The following is a 21,267-nucleotide window of genomic DNA, read 5'->3' on the forward strand; positions in this document are numbered from 1 at the left end:
ATGGCGATGTACCCGGAAGGTAAGCTAGATGACGACGCCCTAAACACACGTTTGTTTGACCACACCAGGATGCGATCTAGGATATCCTGGCCACGAATTCCGATCAAGTTTTCTTCTTGGTATATTGGTCGGGCGCTTTACCAATGTTGACAACACTCGTTGCTGTTGGTAGTAGAGATCATTATACATTCACGCCCACTAACGGTCTTTCCTAAAGTTGGTACGAAAATGCTCTTGACACCACAACACATTGGTTGGATTCCCCCGATGATGACCTGTCTGAGTAATTGCTATAATGCCGCCGATGAGTTTGGCAACGATGGCTGAGGAAACCCCCTCCCCCGGACATGTACAGAATAAAAACGGCAGGATCCGAAAAATAATTTGTTTGGTGTGCCGCAAACTAATTGAGAGGATCCAAGTGTGCCGCGAACCTAAAAGGTTTGAGAACCCCCGGTCTATACTTTCAGTCCCTGCTGGCAGATTTTTCGGCGACTGTTTTAAATCTTCCGGTAATTCTTTTCTCGCTGCTTTCTTATTTGTGATCGCCTTTTTAATCGTTGGATCCTATCAGTGGGTTGCGTGAATTTCTATGTTTTCTTGCTAGTTTGTAGCTGCTAACAGGACGTATGAGAAGGCACATTGCTTAGCTCTTAATATGAGAACCTTGTATAGTGTTTTTGTTTTATTCATGTTATTTGAGAGTAAGCGCAGTAAGACATCAAGAATATATTTTACATGTCGATTTTGGTTTTTTAAAGCATATGGACAGTGTATGCAAAGTTAATCACGTCTCTTTGAACAGTAATCTTTTGATGCAGAAATGTTTCGCTATATTTAAGTTAGCAGAAACCAGGTGACCAAGACGCTGGACTGTTTAGGTTGGGGTCGGATGCAGTGGACGTATCATCAGAAATTGCATTCACAACAGTGGCCTTCACTGCTCGAAGCTTCTTCCTCATGGCGCTAAAAACTTGCGGTTTCGTTGCAACCAGGTTTTTTGTCTCGTATGGATCAGCTGTAAACATTAACATACTTATACATGTTGAATGGAAAACGCTGTATTGTCTGTTATTATGACGTATATTAATATTACTATATTACAGGCATCTTCAGGAAAGGTATATTGCAGAGTAGCTTACTTCAAAGCAAACAAAACGAAAATAGCTAACAATTGTGTTCAACGATTGTTTTTTTAAATACTTTTTGCCAACAAACACAAAAAATTCATCGCCTTCAAGATACGGATTTCCTTTTTAATAACGCCCACAACAAACCCAACGAAACGATTTCTTGTGTTGTTGTAACTATAAAACAAGCGACGAAATGTATTTATATGTTTCTAATTACCAGCAAGGTCAAAGAGATAATAATTAATTCCATTAACAACTTCGGCCTTGTGGGTTGTGATGGCACCAATCACATCAGTTGTATTTTCTGGTGGTTTGACCCAACTGTCGACTAAAAATTAAAAACAACCAAAATTAAAGCACATCAATCATATGTCGAACAGCAAGGGGTCAGTCTAAGCATTTGTTTTCCATTTAAAGTTCTTTCCACAAAAATTGCATGCTCCTTTGCTGGTTTAGCCCATATGGCTTTATAGATTCTAGATAGACGAGGAAGTTATATACGTGGAGTATATGCCTTAGTTTGTCTACTGAAGTACAAGTCCCAAAAAACTTACGATCAACGTAGGTGGAAGGATCCCCTTCAATCAGTTTGTAATCTTCGGATCTGATTGCAGCCTTGGGCTGTACTTTGGCTTTTGATGCTGACTTGACCTTGCTAATGACGTTGTATACCATTGAAGTCCTGTTACATGGTTGGTTAAATGTTTTGAAAAGCTAATTGGTACAAAATGTTAATCGCGTGTTCTACCTTGGAGAAGCTTCGTTGTTGGAAATTGATTCCCAGACGTTATGGCCATCAATACCAGTGGGAATTTGCGCCGCGTCCTTTTCAGCGGCCAAATATATAAACGTAGCAAACATGTCAGTAATGTGGACTAATCTGCAAAGGTAAACTATTCACAATCTTGCACTTTTTACAAATCCTGTAGTTTCTTCATTATTGGAAAATACGAAATTTGCACATACAGCAATTAACATTCAATTAGTTACCCATTGTGTTGGTATCCAGTGGTACTCAACAATGGGCTATTAACAAACGCGGGCACCCTGTACCCTCCTTCCCATAAAGATCCTTTGTTACCACGCAAAGGATAGTTGTTTCCACCCTGTCCATTTTGTTTTGCTGTGCCTCCGTTCTACTCAGACAAAGCAACATTACATTACCCTTATGACAAAACAAAGGACATTATAGTCAATTATTACGTCAGAGTAAAAAACGAGGATTGTGTTGCTCCACATGTTGCGAGTTTGCAAAGCATCTACGAGTCGCTGGACTTGGTCGTCCAAAGCGCTTATCATTCCCAAATATGTCTTGCGGTTTCCGTCAGCCATTCCTGGGTACTTGTCGGTGTACGACGAATCAACCTTGAATTAAAAATTCATGCGAATACCACAAAAATACTCGGCCAATAAGTAACACAAAATAGGTTGTTTTAGATTTTGCGAAAATCTGTACATGCAGTATTTGCTTTTTTCAATGCTATATATCTTAATTTCTATTTTACATTTACGACTGTGTAATAGTTTGGTCTCCGTTTTTACCGCAAACTCATACAGACATGCGGACGTTGCACGAAAAACTTACTTCAAACGGGGAATGAGGTGCATTGTATGCAGCATACAAGAACATTGGTGTGTTAACGTCATGTGCATTAATCTTTGCAATGGCGGCGTCGGTAAAGTCGGTCGTCGTGTAGCGCCCACTAGCAGCAGTGTTCAACACCCTGTCGTCGCGGTAATCTATGCCAGCTAAAGGAAATATTTTTTGTTATTGTTTCACCACTTTTTCCGCGATACATCACAATTTTGACTTACTTAAACCCTTTTCTTCAGCTTCGTGTGCGTAATAACTGATGCCGCTCAGGTAGAAACCGTAGTGAGAATCAAATCCTCTGCAAAAATACCAGCGATTCGCTTGAAAATGTTACCAGAGTTCGAAACGATAATAAAACTGCTAGCTGAAAAACTTTGGTTGAAGCCATTTACTACGTCATTTACGATCTGGTCGTATAATATTATACCGTAGTTGCTTGTGAAAGCATTTGTCTGTTAAAGACAACAAAAGGTCAGTGCAAATATATGGTGTTTGCAGAGCAACTCAAAGCGAACATCTGACCTTTTTTAAAGGGATTCAAGTTAATAAAAATTTAAAAAACGTTTTGAACTCAATGAAGTTATTCGGGTTCGACTGAACAAAACATATTTTACAATTGAGGCCGCTGGTCCTTACCTGCTCATGGGGGTGTACGAATCATTGCAGTATCCCAAATGCCACTTGCCCACCATGTAAGACTTGTAACTACCGGCGGTCTTGAGGTATTCTGGAAGTAGTTTTAATTCTAGGGGAAGGCCGTTGAGTTGGGAAGCGGTGACCGTGTCTTCCTGTAACCAAAATATGACATGCGTATAGACTTACAACTTATGGCAAAGAAAAAACATTTATAGATAACAATATCTCGGTGACTGTAATGCCCCATGCAATAACCAAATTAGTCCTACTCAAAAAAACACATTGCCTTTGCTCATAATTTGTAGATAGGCAAAGCAGCACAGCCAATCACGTTTTAGTGAGCTGCAGAGAGGACTATACTATTTTAACCTATATGGTCTCTAATCAGTGTAGCTTGCCAGCAAATAGCTTGCAAATCACAAAAATGCTATATAGTATCCGATTTACATAACATGTACTTCAAAAATTGAAATATTGGGATCTCTGTTTTTAAGGTGGCTTTACGCCGTTTTGCCTTCGCACAGCAGCATTGCATGACTTCGAAGTTGTTGTTTTTTAACACTAGCCCCTTCTTCACTGTTGTTGTTTTTCAGACGCTTTTAAAATTATATATTGTGTTTACTGCAAGGAACTGAAGATGCACAAGGGGCGAAATATATATTACTGATTATAAGCCGGGCTGATCCTATGTAGTAAAAAGCTATTGCTTTTTTTAATGTTACATGAAATGTAAGCGTGTTAGTTAACCTCGCAAGCTATTTTGGCAACAAGAACTTGTGAGTTTATTGAACATTATGCCTGGCGGATTTAGAAACAAACTATTTAAAGCGTGCAACTTTTCCATTTACACTTTTTAAGATGGTTTAAAACGCGACAGCATAAAAAACATGTTATGACATCCATTAGGCACAAGCACAGGCCATTTTTACCGCTTACGTTTGCGAAGGCGCTTGATCTAAACGACAAAGGATATATTTCCGCCTTAAGGAAAACGTTCCCCTTGTCTGTCCGAGAACAAACGAGTGCTGGTATTTTCAGATTAGTAAGCCGTAAAATTCGGTGCGTTTCTCCCGTGATTTCATTGGTAAATTTCTGTGGGAACTTTTCTGCACGCAACCAGGTATAACCGCTGCCATAAATGTACAGTAATTACGGACTGAGTGAAAGATAGGGGATATTTCCCTGTTGTTGTGTGCTTGGGAAATTACCAGGTGTCTTACTTCATTCAATGAAGACAAGTAGCTTTCAAAGCTTAAATAAATATCTTTGAAGTGTTTATAACTTTTACGACATAGGTTTTTAACAGTAAACTTTTCGGTTGGTCGCCACAGGGCAATTCCGGTGTAAGTCGCAAATTCGCGACATTTTGCCTATACATGCTCTGTAGGTAGTAACAAATTGCGATTCAACTTCCGAATTTTTAACGGATAATTGGTTACAATGGATGCCTTGATCACTGTGAAATCATGAGCAAAGTGCATTACTTGTTTTGTTACAAAATCAGAATTACCTGCATTCCCGTGTGAATCGGGTATTTGCCGGTAAGTAATGCAGCTCGTGAAGGTGTACAAACTTGTTGGGCGTAAGCTTGATTCAGAATTACACCATTCTCAGCAAGACTATTTAAGTTCGGCATTTTCACTTCATTGTTGTGCCAGCTGACGTCATTCCAACCTATAACAATGTACTTCTACAGTAACTGGATTTACAACAATTTTTACGGCAATAGAAATACGAAAAAGGTTTGCCAAACTGATGGTTGGACGTTCAAAACATATCAAGCCTACCCATGTCGTCCACAAACACCATGACAATATGCGGAGGGACTGCGCTGACGCCTGCGGAAACACAATATTGCTTTGTTATTGCTCATTCATAGCTGTAACTATTCTACGGTGCATATATGTTGTATATATAGTTATAATACAGTACACCACAACAGAAATATCTACAGATTATTAATATTTTTTTCTGTTATGCGTAGTTTTTATGTTTTTGTGATTTTTGAATTCCATATAAATAAAATGATATAAAAGCAGCATAAAGTAATGCGCACACTTGTTTTGACCCATAAGCTCTCATCAGTGCAGATGTTAACTGTGGCGCTGGCATTTCCACTTTGTGGTACCTTTCGGTCAACGTCGAACTGGGTATCAAACAACAGAGACGAACCACTGTGAAGCGCACTATATGGCCAAACGACTGCTTGGTATCCGATATTGCTACCGGCTCGGGTACAACCAAATCATAGATATGCAAAAGGGCCATACAACGGATGGACTGCGACCGAAAGATGCTATTACACAGTGGAAATCTCTGTGCCTACTAGTTTAAAAGCTACAGTCAGTTCGTTAGAATGGCACTCACCTCCGAGAAGCAAAATGAGGGCAAATATAACAGCCCCGACGACCTTCATCTTCGTCGAATTGATTAGAACGTACAAAATAAATTTGTAAAATCAATTTCCAAACCAACCTTATTCTAGAAAAAGTGAAATAAAAAGGAAAGTTCAACTTTAATTTACAAAAACATTGTTAAAAATACTCGCGCCTCTGAGCCTAAGCAAAATTAAGAACTGCAGCTCAAAGTGGAATATTCAATAATGTGCTCAGGGTTATAATTTACCGGCTGCCTTTTTCGCCACGGATGCCCATACAGTCATTTATTCCTACGTCACAATGCTTTGTGAGCTGTTAAAATGGACGTCCTACTGTACTGGATGTGCCATCTTTAAACAAATACATTGCAGGCATTTCGCGCATGCATGGGTTAGTCACTGACGTTCTAAATCTGTCGCAAGTGACGTGTAGTTTTGTTCAGTAAAGTGCACAACCTTTCGCCACTCTATAGTTTCCTGCAAAAGTTATTGGGACAATCAACTGTTCCTTATCTTTTGTCAGGGCCCAATTTTTTTATTTTGCAAATTCTCATGATGCATAAAAGTCATGCAGTGAGTTTGATGTAACAAACAGCAAAAAATAACTACAAAACAACGATATTTGCACAATACAGTTCGTGATTTTTCTCCTTGACTACACGCAACCGTTGGAAACACTGGATTAAGCTATGAAATAATGTATACCTAAACTTTGCATTTGTGACCACAGGTTTTGGCTTCACCGTGGATCCATATTAGTTTCAAGTAATTAGGTTCATAATAAAAATTATGGCACGGCAAAGGGCACTTTCATAACCACAAAAATTTTAGAACTAGTAATTTGTTTTACTAGGATATGGCCATCAATGTAGCTATATGACTTTAAGGTCATAGGGGGATGCTGACGTGTTGCGCGCTGCTGGTTTAGGGTTCACAACGAATAACAGTGTTGTTAATTTTATTCGCTCTGCGTTCACAACACCTGAATGAACTACAAGGAAATTACTTTGTAATTTGAACTGAAGTACACGGACTCGAGCATCATACTTGTAAGACCTGATTATCGTGGTTACTACACATATGATGCCTTGTTCTCTTGTCAGCATCGCCCGCAAAACTACAGCAAAACAATGGATGGATTTCAGTGCAATTAATTTTTCATTTTTGTTTTGCGGAATAAACTGAACTGAACATAATCACTGTCCTCAACTAAAAAATGGCAACACACGCAAACGCATACACCACATGTCTGGAATATGGGTACTAATGCAATCAATCACACATTGAGTTTTGAATCCGTTTTTCGCATTATTAGCTTTCAGTCGAACGAGTTAATTTTGCACAAAATCACCAAAATGCATCAATTTTTCATGTTTCTGAACCTGAATTTGCAGGATAGAACTGGGACATTTTGCCAGTCAAATTAAATTAAACTTTGGACTGCTCAAACGTATCCCGGTCATTTGGTAACACGTCATATTTTCTTGATCGGTTTTGGGGTAGAACTGCTTGTGCCTGGGGACCATCCGAATTGGTACAACTTCATCTTATGATTGGGACCCAAATATTCCAGCATCAATTTAATGGACTCGCCTTTGCCGGGATGTTTCCCGTGACCGAAAGTAACAGCCAGGGCGACATGAAAAGTTACAACGCTGCAGAATGACTGCGCACTGCTACAAACTGTATAAGCTGACTGAGCACAAATAGGTGTGCTTTGTGTGCCCTTGCACAGTCGTTTTGTTGGAACAAGCGTGTTCTGCTGGTTATAAACGAAGGCATGAACGTGGATGTGTCCATTTGGTTCTTTTTTTGGCCCTTAAAATTGTGGAAATTATGCTTTACGTGAATTAGGAGTGAATCCTTTGCGAGTAACCGTATTTACAATGTTGCTGGGTTCAAATTTTGTTGAAAGTTTACTCCGACTTTCCACCAAACACCGCTGATTTTCTTAAAAGCGGAAATGTGCTGAAACGACTTGATTTCTTGTACTTGTCAATGGCTTCCAAGGCCTCAAATCTTTCCTTGTATTTACATACCAAGGGGTAGGGTTTCAATATCCCTGGGATCCACAAATCCACACAACTAAGCACAAGTTCAGCAAAAAAGAAATCCACATAAGTCAAGCGGTCGCCAGCCAACCATAACGAGTTGCCCAACCATTTTTCGAATTCTCCCATTTTGCGCGGAAACGCCGCTAAAAACACTGCCTTGCTTTTTTCGTGCGTTTCTTGGTCGTACAAAGGTGTTGTGATAGATTTTCTTACATCAGATAGTACACCCTGAATCTGGTCGCATTTCGTGTTTTCCTCATCATTTTCTGGGTAAAGGTTGTTGTGTTTCCTAGCCAGATACCTCATGATAGCTAAACATTCCGTTAGTTTAACGTCTCCATCGATGAAATAGGGCAGATTTACGAAAGGAATACCGAGCTCATCCCTTGAGGCGTACCAGTCGCTTTTTGTATCCGAATTGTAGTAATTTACCTCATTGTATGGTACACCCAGATAATTCAACATCAATCGAATAGGTTCTCCTTTGCCTCGCGCTTTCCAATATCCAAGAATCATTTTGTGGCTCATCCTGAATGTCTGCTACTCCACTGCCGTTGCGTCGTAAAGTGATTCGTTTTCAGCGGATGGCAAACAGCGCAAGCGTTGAATCGGGCTCGCAACGTGACAAATTCTTGTGCAACGCAGACAGCGCGTTGAATCGGGCTCGCCAAGCCAAGCAATGTTACTTATTACCCAACTAGATGACACAGCGCTGTCTGCGTTGCACAAGAATTTGTCATGTTTGCCGGGTAGCGCCATCATGTTCCCTTCCAGATACGTTACGTGACCTTATGTCTTTTCTTATTGTTTAGCCAAATTAATATAAGCCACACAAAAGCGTAATCCAAACAAATTACATGCCATGTTAAAGACCTTTTAGTTGATTTTATCTATTGGTGCATGGTTGTATTATTTGGGGACTTGGACTGCATAATCGAAAGCTTGTTGTCTTGGTTCACGTCTGTGGACTTAATTAAGGACTAAAAGCTGTTTGTAGCCATTCTTTATTAATATATATGCAGGGCTCGATTACATGTCTATTTCATATTGAAATCTGTGGTAATAAAGGCTCTATTGTTAAATCACAAAGAATGCTGCTGGGTTTATTGGACGACATCACAGGAAATATCCTGTGGTAATTAGGACCAATTTGATTTGGTTTGCTATTGCATACAAATGGCACACCGCAGTTTGCTTAGATTGTGCTATACAACTGTTATAATGATAGTCAATCTCTTCATATGTAACTGAACCGAATCAATATGATTTAGCAGCACTAATAGTAAACTGCTGTTGTTTTAGGCAAATTTTAAGTAAAAACATTATAAGTGATTGCAGAAGTCCAGTTTTGTGAAGAGTAGCTTTTTGGACATAGGCTAAAAACAATTTATTGTTAATGTGGTTGTGTTTAACTATTTTAAAATACTGCTTTTAATACAACCGCGTGATGCAAAATCAGTGGCACGTCCAATTAGGTGAACTAATATAGCGGCCTGCACTTAGAACTTTCAACTGTTTCGAAACTGTTATCAACTACAATAATGTAACGAAAAGCGGTTTGGGTTGCAAATACCAGAAAAAATTGTTTATTGTTGAAAAATGTAAGGTGTCTTACTAAAGTTTTCGATGAAAATTGTTCTTCTGGCACTTTAGTTACGAAAATGTTTATTGTAACCTACCTGGCAGCAAGAATAGCACTACAACTGAAGTTTGCCTATACTGGGTGGAAAATTGCCTTGCACCTTCCCTGTGCACGATATATTCCAAATATTGACCTGCTTTTTGAAAAAATGCAAGCTTGCAATAGCGCATGATACAGTGGTTCTGTGTTACTCGTAAAGTACAGCGTAAGAGCCAAAGAATTGTTTAAATACTGCACCAATAAGTTTATGGTAAATTTAGACAGCAACGAACTATATCGGCACAGCAAACCAACAATATTAAATTGTATCAGTAGATTTTGACAGCAACTTTGAATTCCGATATTACCATGACAGTAGTAACATCATAGTGAAACACGATAGTAATGTTGCTGAGGAGTATCCGCTCCAAACAAAAAGTGCTGTCTTTGGTGTTTCTTTATGTCGTTGCATGGATAGCGGTTTCCCAAAACCTCGTTTCAGTGAATCGTGCAAAGGGGAGAATGGCGACATTGAAACTCCCAGAAGTTGCACCTCGGAAAAACATGTTTGATAGCGAGCCTAAAATCCGAAACCACTCCGGAAACAAGTTAGCTGCTTCCATCCCATTAGGTGTTGAACCCAAACATTTCAAACCATACCATGGTTTAGGAATCGAGTTGAAGTCCATTGGCAATGTGGTGAATACCACTACTGTATCAACCATTTGTGCAAGTAAGTGCATGGACACGTTTTCTTTTTTCTACCAAAACATGTAATGTTTGTATTCATGATGCTAATTCTTGTTACTTTACGTTTGTAAATAAAGCTCTACAATACATAACAAATAATCTTAGAAACATAACTCAAGGCTTTGTAAATCTTTAGAATGAGATTTAGCATTGATTGCATTGTAAATATGATCGAAAAAGCTTGCAAACGGATTTTCCATCAGTAATATGGGCTATATAGTTTGTCCATAATAAATATTCTTGAGTAGAATAGATTGTCAAGAAAACGTACGTCATAATTTTGCCAACAATGATGTTTATGCAATTAAATTCAACAGAATCTATACATTTAAAGCTCTCCAAACTCAGTACAAACAGTAGTAAACCACATACAAGCTTATACATTGACTGCTACAAACCTTGTCCAGGTACAAAACTGGGATGTTACGACGTGCAAAGTCAGAAGCATGCTGCTATTCTGCAAAACTACAACATTAGCACGATTTTATGCTTGTCGACGTGCAATACGAAGTACGTTTGGCAGAGAAACAAAGTATTTGGTTTACTTTAAGTTTGCCTCGTTTTGCAAATTAACGAGTTGGCATATTATTTCGGTTGAGGTTTTTTCTCCAAAATATTAACAAATACTGTAGTTTGAAATAACTTTTTTTAATAAAAAGGCCTTTGCTGTCTCACTTTTATGTTTTGAAAGTCTTGCTTTTACCAGTAAAACTTGCCAATGCAACTGATTGCTGTTTAGAAACCTTCCGTTCGTCGCAATTGAGAACGGCAACACATGCAAATGTTATCCGACACTACGTAATATCGAAGAGCTTCTCATTCCAAAACACAGTTGTAACATTCCATGTAAAGGAAATATGCAAGAAACCTGCGGCGGAAACAACGTGGCGAACTTATACTTCATCAAGGAAAAATGTATAAAAGGTTATTTTTATTTTAGCTTGCTGATTTTTATAACATTACTGAATATTTTTATTCTTTGTACTTTTTCGGTGCAGGATTGCATTGTTTTGTAGTTTTAAGTCTGTAGTTTTTTGTAGTTTTAAGACCAAATGGATAGCCCGATAACCAGGGCTCAAATCCCGTTTGATAAATAATGTAATCTGTTAAGAACCACTGTCTCCACCCGACGTGGCCAAGAGATCAAAAGGCTGCTTCAACCTGCCTGTTGGTGAAAGAAACGCCATGGAAACCACCACCACCATGTCATCGGTTGATTGTTTTCGAAAATGCCAACACCAGCGCTACCCGCTGGCGGTTTACAGACAACAAAGAGGTTGCTGGTGCGGTCGAGTGACAGATAGGTCAGTTTTGATTTCCGCGTTTTTGAAATGTCTTTCTGCGCACAAAACGTATAAGCTGCAGACAGATGGCCACTGTTTCGACCTAAAAGGTATGATAAGTGCAGCTGGTGTGACTCTTTATTGTTTTAACCCTTTTTCTTGGTGAACGCAATGTATGGGAGGGCCAACATTGCCTTAATCCAGCACTGTGGGGTAAATATTTTGCACTGGGCGTTGATGGAGTCTTAATGTGCCTTGCAACCAATTGTCAATAAACAGATATATAAAAATAGAATAAAACATTAAGTACCAATAAAACATCAAATAAGTATATGATGTAAATTTTTGGGGCGTCATTTGTCTCTGCAGCAATTTCAAGTTGAAAACTTGCAACTCAACACACACAGAAGTGGAAGTATTTCGGACGATGGTGGAGGACGAAAGATGCGGAAACGTGCAGCTTCTTCCTCCTGCCAAACACAAAAAAACTCTATTGATATCCTACCCAGGATCCGGGAACACTTGGATTCGATATTTGCTGGAAAAGACGACTGGATTTTATACTGGTAGCATGTATAATGACCAATCCCTTCTTACCACAGGTTGGTAACAAAAAAGAAACATTTATTTTTGTTGAACATTCAGTTTTATCTTTAAATGATTCTTTGTATGATTCTCACTCCTAAATAGAGATTGTTTTGTACTTGCATGAACATATTGAATGGCACACAACAACGCACATCACGCAAATTTCGCAAATAATGCTTGTGAATTGACTCTGGGAATCATTTCCCATTCTGTTGCAAGTGTCCCTGACGATTTCCACCTTGTTTTAAATATGTCCACTATCTCTGAAACTAAACAAATATATTTCGCTTTGTAGCAACATAAGTGTTTTTTTAAAAAAAAGAATTATAGACACTGATGATGTATTTTGTTTTTTTCATATAAGACACTGATGATGCAAAGCGAAATATATTTGTCTGACTTACTAAGACTGACAGATTTCAGCATGAAACTAAACTATCTAAGATAATGAATTTCGCAAATGCTAATAATATATTCTACCTTATAGCGTAATATTTGTTGATTTTTTTTGTTGATTTGTAATAAAGTAGGTTGTACGAATTTTTTTGTCTTATACAGGCTATCTCGGCGAAACAATACCAGTAGGAAAAAATCGAACAGATCTTATAAAGAGCCACATCCTATTTGATTCCTTGGCCGAACTTCAAAAGACTTCCGCCACAATATTAGTTATCAGGAACCCTTACAGAGCAATTGTGTCGTATTTCAACTACGATATGTCTACAGGAGATAAGCATGTGGGACATGTGGAAGCTGCAGCACTAAAACGAGGTACAACAGGCACTGAAATGTTGCGTTGAAATCTGTGGGTCGTTTTTCAGTCCTTGGTGTTACATGATTGCTTAAAACCGCAGGGGTGCAAAATACAGGGCACACATACGTCTGATGTAATCTTTGCCTAGAATGTTGGAAAATATTTCCCAGGCGTGATCCTCAAATACTGTTTTAGATGCAACGACGTTCAATTAGGCTTTTATGCAAACAGGTTTTAATACATTAGCCACAAAAAGGCCACATAAATGCTTGGCACGCGATAGATAGTGCACAACAGAAATGGCAATGCCCAGTGTTTGACTTGTCACCTCTGAAATAAGGGTTTTCAAAGTCACTTGCATAGTGTGTAAATTTCTAGAAAGGCCATAGTTTTCCATATTATTACTCAAGGGCGCTAAAATTAATAAATAACTATTTCCAGCTTTGAGCGAGCAAGTCGTGAAGAATCATCTCGCTGATTGGCAACGTGTGGCAAAGTACGCTTTAAAATCTGGCAAACCCTATCTGATTCTATACTATGAGGATATAGTTGCAGACCCAATCTTCAACCTTCGAAAGATTATTAAATTTCTTCCAAACGTCTTGCTACACCCAACAAATCTGGAAGAGCGTCTTGCTTGCCTAAGTCAAGATACAACTGGATTTGCAAAGCGGAAGCCTTCGAAAGTGTTGAACAATCCTTACACACTTGCAGCGCGACAGGCAATGAACATGAGCATTGCGGGAATGCGGAAGATGCTGCTTGGGGCAGGTGTTAAAAAAGAGTTGCCGCCATACGAAAAAGATCCTGATTACGCCTCGTAGCAATAACGAATAGGTCAAAAAACGACATTCAAAACAGTACAGCACACTGTTAAACTTTTTAAACTGCACTTTGGAAAATGCTTTACCGCGTAACATTTTACGGGAGAACGTTGTGCAGTTTGTCAACAAAATCAAAACCGTTACAACCTCAAATAATGTAACCTTTCTTCGAATAACCAGACAAGAAACAAAAGAGTAGTATTTCCAAATGTTTTATAACTGCCTGATTATTTCGTATCGAGAGTATAATCAAAGCAGGATAAACGTCTTTATTACACAAATCGAGCAATGCTGAGTTTTGGTCTGATCTACTTGTAGACATCTTTGTTTCGTTAGAGCTAGAATAACAACAAGTGGTGCCGTTTATTACATTCTTCGATTGGCTAAAAAATACTAAAACGATTGCTATGTATATTTCAATATTTGTTGTTTCTAGACAAGATGTTTCATCATTGTACAAGGCGATAAAAATACTGCTAGGCAATTTTAAATTCAGTTCAGTTGCTTTAAAATTTATCAGCAATTTTTTATGAACAAAATTTGTGAGCGATTTTCTCAACTAAGTTTTCTTCTTGGTATATTGGTCAGGCGCTTGACCGTTTTTTTTTACTACACCGGGATTTAAATCCAGGATATCCTGGCCACTAATCCCGATCAGGTTTCTTTTTCTTAGTATACGGGTCAGGCGCTTGATCGATGATGCCAATTGTCTGTCGAATTAAAAAATCCTGACATTTTGCGGTTACAAAAGCTGGCGAATATTGCTCCCTAGAGGGCAGTAAAGAATATAAACACAAACACTGCGAAGCACAATTTTTTTATCAGAACTGTTTCCTTTCCCTTTGCCTTTATAACAGTTAAAGGTTGGCAGTACATTTGTTGTTGCCACGATTTTACGATAATCTGTACATTATGGCAAGGGATCTGAACGTGAGAAGCATACAATGGGCGATGTGGGGTAATGAAACAGTGCTTTTGGGTTCTCATGGTAAGTAAATGGTCATATTTTATTGCTGGTCTGATGTGTGTATTACTACTGATACTATAGATACAATATATGCTTTACCTACTTGTAGAGGTTGGATAACAGGGTTTCTCAACTAGGGGTCCCTAAGACCCCAAGGGTTCAGTGTGACTTTTGAGGGGTCAATTGACTTTCTCAAACAATAGTTTTAGTGATGAAGTTCACTTTGTATAGAGACACAAAAGAGGGAGTCAAAATGTTCATAGACTTTAAAATAAACACCAGGTGCTCCAAGGACCCAAACAATTTGAGAAACCCTTCGGTAGAACATTTCAAAATCTACATCTCGTTTTTTCTTTTTTGTGCTTAACTATTAAATGATTTCCAAATTTATGAAAAATGTTACATAAGGTGAAGGTACTTCTGGTTGTTGACAATCTCTTTGTTTTGTAGTGTTACTTCTGGGTGGAATTATTGGCATAATTGGTGGATTGGTTACAGGTTCTGCTCCCTTCATGTTTTGGTTACCCATTGGAATATATGGAATGTAAGTTCTTTCTGGTTTCAACCGGTGCTAGAAAACAAAATTAAATTGATACCATGGTTTTTTTCAGACAATTATTGTGTTTCAAAATAACATGTTGAGTTACACAATGGTTGTCATAACACAATTTCACCAATTATTTAAAAGCTGGCACCCAGATTGGAAAAAATGTCTGATATATCCTCCACGCACTTTTACGAAAATTTACTGATAATCTGCGCAATTGACGTTCGCCGAAAAAAAATCCTCACAATAACAAACTTTCGCATCTGGGCTGGCACTATTATTATTAATAGGTGCATTCTAATATACTATGTAGTTTTTTGTTTTGTTTTTGCAGTGTGATAGGTCTTATATTGGGTGTACTTGAGTATCCCCGCGGAAAGAAAAATAAGGGAAACACTTTGACAAGAAGGTTGATTCCTTTGCAATGCACTTTTTAATGTATTTGACTGTTAATAAGAAATAATCTTGTTCTTTTTGTTTCAGTTATCAGGATTGCTTCTCAAAAATTGTGAGCCACATTCCATTTATGTCCAACTATTACTTCAGATCGGTGTTATATTTCATGTAAGTATTACCTGCTGCTGCATTCAGTTGAAATAGCTTTAAGGGACAATTACACATTCATATTTTCCAGTTTGGCTGTTCCCGGAGCTGTAGTGGTTCCAACACTACTAGGCACTGTGTTTGTCATCATTGGCTGTGGAATCTATATGGGGGTATGTATTGTTATTCCTGACCAGAGAAAGCTAATATTGTGTCAGGAAAACTCAAGCCTTGCACACTTTTTAAACGAAGCCAGAAATGTTGCTGGTATCATAACATAACTTTTGTGCTTTTTTGACGATGTTTGTTTGATTTTGTTAAGGCTGCATGTCATGGTGAAGAATGGGCTGAAATTAAACCGTGGTCAGCTCCTAAACCTCAACAGCAGCAAACCAACTACCATCAACCACCAGCTCAGCCACCACCAAGATTACCACAAAATAAAGTGTAAACTTAAGGTCACACTGTTAAAGTTCCATGTTATGCACTTATGTTCAACATACACCAAAGTACGCCTATGATCTGTGACTGTTGTTTTAACCTGCATTGTTTAATGATTCAAGAAAAAAATGCACTTCATACCTACATGTTAACAATATAGGGTCTCTGTATTTAGGTCCCTTTTGTATTTGTGAAGTGTCATGTTATATTGTTATTCAAGTATTTCTTTTTGCAATTTATACCATTGTTTATGTATGTTCCATTTGAATATAACTGATATAAACATACTCTGGTGTTGAAGACTTCGGTTTACTTTATGAATTTAATGTAGTTTGCTGTAGATAGCAGTATCTACGCCAACATTAAGGTTTGCTGAAAAAAAATTCGATTTTTCTCAATTTACTTTTAACTGGTAAAAAAACACGGATACGGTTTTTTACCGACTAAGTCTTTCAAAAATTCTGTAAGAGTTTGTAGTTGAGTTGCATTTGCATGGTAAGCGCCTTACTCACTTCCTTCTACCTGGCTGGTTACCACAGCACAGGATGACTTGATTAATTACCTTCCAAATAGCGGAAACACACGGAGTATCTGAAGTGTTTTGCATCTACCGTCTTTTTGAGAATGATACGACATAATGTAAGCCCAGGGTGTTTGCCTTTCATGCATTTTTCTAACATGGCCGTTCATATTAAACAACATGATAAACATGATTTTTATACCTGGATATGCATTTTGGTCTTAAATTGTGCTAATTTGTTTGTCCTGACGGAACACCTTTTATGACGTCACAGTTCGAAGACATCCAGTTAAGTTTTACAAAATATCTGTAGATTTAGGTTGTTTATAGTCAGTTGTATTTTCCGGCTGCGCAAACAGTTTATAATTATTGGCAACAATTCCGTGTAGCTTCCAATTTGGTCCATTTGTTTGCTGACAAATCCAACTCCGTAACGTCTCTTGAAAGCAACTGGTAGCGCTACCTGACAAACACCTCAAATGCTAAGATTGTGTTGTTTGCCATCCGCTGAAAATAAACACATACTTTTAAACGCAAGAAAAGTGACATTTAAGATGAGCAGCAAAGTAATTCTTGGATACTGGGATTCTCGAGGCAAGGCAGACCCTATTCCATTGATGTTGAATTATCTGGATATACCGTACGATGAGGTAAACTATTACAATTTGGATGACAAAAGCGATAGGCATCGAGGGATGAGCTCCGCATTCCATTTGTGAATTTGCCCTATTTCATCGATGAAGACGTCAAACTAACTGAGTCTACAGCCATCACGAGGTACCTGGCTAGGAAACACCAAAACCTCTACCAAGAAAACGATGAGGAAAACATAAAATGCGATCAGATCCAGGGTGTAGTGTCTGATTTAAGAAGTTCCATCGCAAAGCCATTATACGACCAAGAAACGCACGAAAAAGGCAAGGCAGACTTTTTAACGGCGTTTCCGGTCCGCGCAAAATGGCAGAATTCAAAGCATGGTTGGGTAACTCGTTATGGTTGGCTGGCGACCGCTTGACGTATGTGGATTTCTTTTTTGCTGAACTTGTGCTTAGTTGTGTGGATTTGTGGGTCCCGGGGATATTGGTACCCTATCCCTTGGTATATAAATACAAGGAAAGATTTGTGGCCTTTGAAACCATTGACAAGTACAAGAAATATTATTCGACGTCATATTTATCATATGTTATGTTGTGTTTTCGTGGCATCAACTGTATTTTATTAACGTCGGATAATAATCACGCCCTGAACCCGTATCAACTCATTTACGACAAGTGTGCTATTTATTCGTTTGCACGGAAGACAACTTAATATCCGGCCGACCTATTATGTGACAACTTTCAGCAACAAGCTGTCTTTTCAAATGAGTCATGTATTAGTCCGAACTCTAACGACCCTGTATGCATTTTTATATACGCCACATATCTTGGGTAAAAGATTATTTATTCATTCATTTTCGGGTCTTGGTTTCAAACGGTATAATACAACTCGGGGATTCAAACAGACAAAGACTTTAGTATACGCGTGGTTTGTAACGTTTTATTGTAATACTCGTGCGACTGTTATTTATGCATTAAACTGACAGATTGACTTTGGGTTAGAGAGTAGCCTTTTTATCAGGAGTCAGATATACGGCAGTGTTAATATTTTGTGTAAGACGTTTTAAACGCCCTACAACATCAAGTCGTTTCAGTATATTTCCGCTGTTGAGAAAATCAGCGGTGTTTGCGGGAAGGTCAGAGTAAACTGTTTGTAACATTTATGTTGCAGTGGCATTCCAAATGCAGTGCTAGCAGTACATGAACTTTGATTATGCATTAAGCCTTTCGGTTATTGAAAGGGCAAACAAACACACCAAATTTGCAAGGCGTTAAGTTTGTTTGCAGATCAGACGACTTCATGCCTTTTTTTACCCGCAACCTAGTATCCCGCGTGTGCTCGCGTTAGTTCAAACAAATGTTTGAGAGTACATGAGCACACCTATTTGTGCTCAGTCAGCTTATAGTCTGTAGCAGTGCGCAGTCATTCCACGTCGTTGTAATTTTTTATGCCGCAATGGATGTTACGTTCGGTTACTGGAAGCTACGCGGTAAAGGCGAGTCCGTCAAATTGATTCTAGAATATCTGGGCGTCGACTATAAGATGAAGTTCTATCATTTTGGGGGACCACCTGATTTTGACGCTAGCGACTGGTATGACCAAAAGCCTAAACTTGGTATCAACTTTCCCAATGTTCCGTATATCATCGACGGCGACGTTAAGTTGACGGAAACATTCGCGATTTTGCGTTACTTTGCTCGCAAGCACAAGCAGCTGTACCCTGAAACCGATGAGGAAAATATGAGGTGTGACCAGCTGCAGGGTGTGATCTACGACTTCAGGGGCACCTACGCAAAAACGTTTTACGATCGGGTTACGTTCGAGCAGTCCAAAGCGAAATTTCTTGCCGATTTTCCTGGAAAAATGTCCCAGTTTGAAAACCTTCTTGTAAAGTCCAAGTGGCTTGCTGGAGAACGGCTAACCTACGTCGATTTCTTCTTTGCCGAGTGGCTAAGTTGTCTGTCCTTGTGTTTTCCTGGCTGTTTGGACCAGTTTCCCGCTACGAAGAATTACCTTGAGAGTTTTGAAGCTTTGGAGCGCATCGCTGCTTACAAGAAATCCGACAGATTTAAAAAGTTCCCACTTCTAACCCCAAGAGCACTTTATTTTGGGGATCCTGACCAAAAATAAATCGTTTACTCTGGCATGAAGAAAAATGGATAAACTGATTTATTAGCGATTGATTCCATTGGTGCTTTGATTTATGCACGTAATTGTTTTACACTCAATGCGGTCGTAACAAACTGATATTACATAATCAAAGTTAAATTTCCTGAAACTGTGCAAGTTACTGACAGGAACTGATAATAAAATAATTTTCGAATCTGTGTATTTTGATTTGAATCAAAAACGCAAGCTACTTGAAGTTTATTTGCATGTATTTCGGAACAGATGCAAGAAAGTTGCACATATAAACCTGCAAAATTGGGCACATATAGCATAATAAATGACGCGAAAAATTGCCCAACCTGTTTTATACATGCCTTGAGCCGTAACGAGAAAAACGAGATATGCATCATTGGTTTTTAGTTTCTGGTTCCGGCTCGGCTGAAAGTACGATAGTTGAAGCAATAGTAGTTGACCCATACACAGCAAACATGCCTTGCAGTGCGACGCATATACACGCTGCACGAGTTACCACTTGAGCACAATCGCACAATCGCACAATCGCTCACACACGCTTATAGTCGCAGTGGCATTGAGCAGCAGCACTGAAAGTACACAATGACCAGTTTTTCGAGCAAAGAAAAGGTTCTTCTTGGTTATTGGAACATACGTGCAAAAGGGGAACCTATTCGTTTGATGTTAAACTACCTGAATGTTCCTTATGAAGAAATAAATTACTACAAAACTGATGACAAAAGCGATTGGTTTGCAGTCAAACCAAGCATTGGCATTCCGTTTGCCAATATGCCGTACCTAATAGATGGAGATGTAAGGCTCACTGAAAGCTACGCTATTATGAGATATCTTGCCAGAAAGCACAATCGGCTTTACCCAGAAAGCAACCATGAAAACATGCTTTGTGATCAGATGCAAGGTGTGCTGTATGACTTTCGTAATTCATACACGAAAACTTTGTACGATCAAGCAACCCACGAAGAGAGCAAAGCCAAGTTTGTTGCCGATTTTCCCGCAAAAATGTCTGATTTTGACTTGCTTTTGGCAACTTCCAAATGGCTTGCCGGCGACAGACTAACGTACATTGATTTTATGTTTGCTGAGTTTTTGAGTTGCTTGGTATTGTGGTTGCCTGATTGCTTAAAGCCGTTCACAAACGTTGCCAGGTATCTTGAAACTTTTGAGTCATTGGATGCCATTGCGCAATATAAACAATCGGAGAGGTTTCATCGGTTTCCCATTTTGAGAAAAGTTGCTGTGTTTGGTGGCCAGTTTGAGTGACATCAGCGACCAATTATAGTACCTATTAATTACCTTTTTCATCCACAGTGAAATGATATGCAATAAATTTTTGATTTTGTTCTCGAATAAAATGACCTAATTGTAAACTGTTGTGTTTGTGATCGTTTCGAAGCATTTAAAATATAAATATGGCAAACCATACCGTGGAGGTCCAAATTTAACACATGGTTAGAAATAGTGGATGAGACTTACAACATGAGACGTACTTAACGCTTTATGTTCAATTTTATCATTTTCTTTCAAGTATTCAAATACTAGTTTAATATTTCAATTCAAAATAGAAACAATTGTGTGTGTGTTTTATCACTGTAATGTTACTTGCAAGGTTGATGCTAGCGATCATCTTCTGATAGAGAAAAACTTTTACAGAACCCACTAGGGAACAAACATAAAGCCATTCGCGATGGCCCATCACGTTTGCAGTAAATGCTGCTCCATGTGCGTGTTGCCACGAATATTTGCTAGTTGCTTCTTAATTTTGCAAGATTTGTGGCCAAGATGAAATAGACCAAGATAGTTTTGTGATAATGCAAAGCGGCTAAAGCCCAATCGTTTGTATAATAGCAGCAAGCGCCAGAAGTCTAATAATGTAGAGCGGAATGCGAAATAAACTTT

The 21,267-nt window shown here is 38.6% G+C and overlaps 3 protein-coding genes and 4 pseudogenes across 3 annotated transcripts; 5 read left to right on the forward strand and 2 right to left on the reverse strand.

Moving 5' to 3' along the window:
* Positions 1-707: 707 nt before the first annotated feature.
* Positions 708-5,846, reverse strand: LOC145906136 (arylsulfatase J-like). Its single transcript, XM_082993547.1, has 12 exons — positions 5,731-5,846; positions 5,151-5,201; positions 4,874-5,037; positions 3,364-3,515; positions 2,949-3,025; positions 2,719-2,882; positions 2,337-2,498; positions 2,124-2,269; positions 1,882-2,013; positions 1,688-1,815; positions 1,351-1,461; positions 708-1,018 (listed from the first exon to the last, which is right to left on the reverse strand). Exons 1-12 carry the CDS (start codon positions 5,777-5,779, stop codon positions 843-845), a joined length of 1,512 nt encoding a protein of 503 aa, XP_082849673.1. The 5' UTR covers positions 5,780-5,846; the 3' UTR covers positions 708-842.
* Positions 5,847-7,136: 1,290 nt separating this feature from the next.
* On the reverse strand, positions 7,137-8,341 carry LOC145906440 (glutathione S-transferase Mu 1 pseudogene; annotated as a pseudogene).
* Positions 8,342-9,937: 1,596 nt separating this feature from the next.
* LOC145907196 (sialate:O-sulfotransferase 2-like) lies at positions 9,938-13,614 on the forward strand. The gene is made up of 5 exons (XM_082994628.1): positions 9,938-10,148; positions 11,277-11,469; positions 11,818-12,050; positions 12,595-12,807; positions 13,232-13,614. The coding sequence occupies exons 1-5, from the start codon at positions 9,938-9,940 to the stop codon at positions 13,612-13,614; spliced, it is 1,233 nt and encodes a 410-aa protein (XP_082850754.1).
* An 811-nt stretch (positions 13,615-14,425) lies between these two features.
* On the forward strand, positions 14,426-16,399 carry LOC145906403 (cytochrome b-245 light chain-like). The gene is made up of 6 exons (XM_082993818.1): positions 14,426-14,602; positions 15,032-15,125; positions 15,463-15,537; positions 15,612-15,692; positions 15,763-15,844; positions 15,994-16,399. The coding sequence occupies exons 1-6, from the start codon at positions 14,527-14,529 to the stop codon at positions 16,120-16,122; spliced, it is 537 nt and encodes a 178-aa protein (XP_082849944.1). The 5' UTR covers positions 14,426-14,526; the 3' UTR covers positions 16,123-16,399.
* A 787-nt stretch (positions 16,400-17,186) lies between these two features.
* Positions 17,187-18,083, forward strand: LOC145906710 (glutathione S-transferase-like; annotated as a pseudogene).
* Positions 18,084-18,590: 507 nt separating this feature from the next.
* Positions 18,591-19,558, forward strand: LOC145906357 (glutathione S-transferase Mu 4 pseudogene; annotated as a pseudogene).
* A 395-nt stretch (positions 19,559-19,953) lies between these two features.
* On the forward strand, positions 19,954-20,732 carry LOC145907197 (glutathione S-transferase Mu 5 pseudogene; annotated as a pseudogene).
* The last annotated feature ends 535 nt before the right edge of the window (positions 20,733-21,267 follow it).

Source organism: Ascidia mentula, chromosome 6, assembly GCF_947561715.1.
Source record: "Ascidia mentula chromosome 6, kaAscMent1.1, whole genome shotgun sequence".
Classification (NCBI taxonomy): Eukaryota; Metazoa; Chordata; class Ascidiacea; order Phlebobranchia; family Ascidiidae; genus Ascidia; species Ascidia mentula.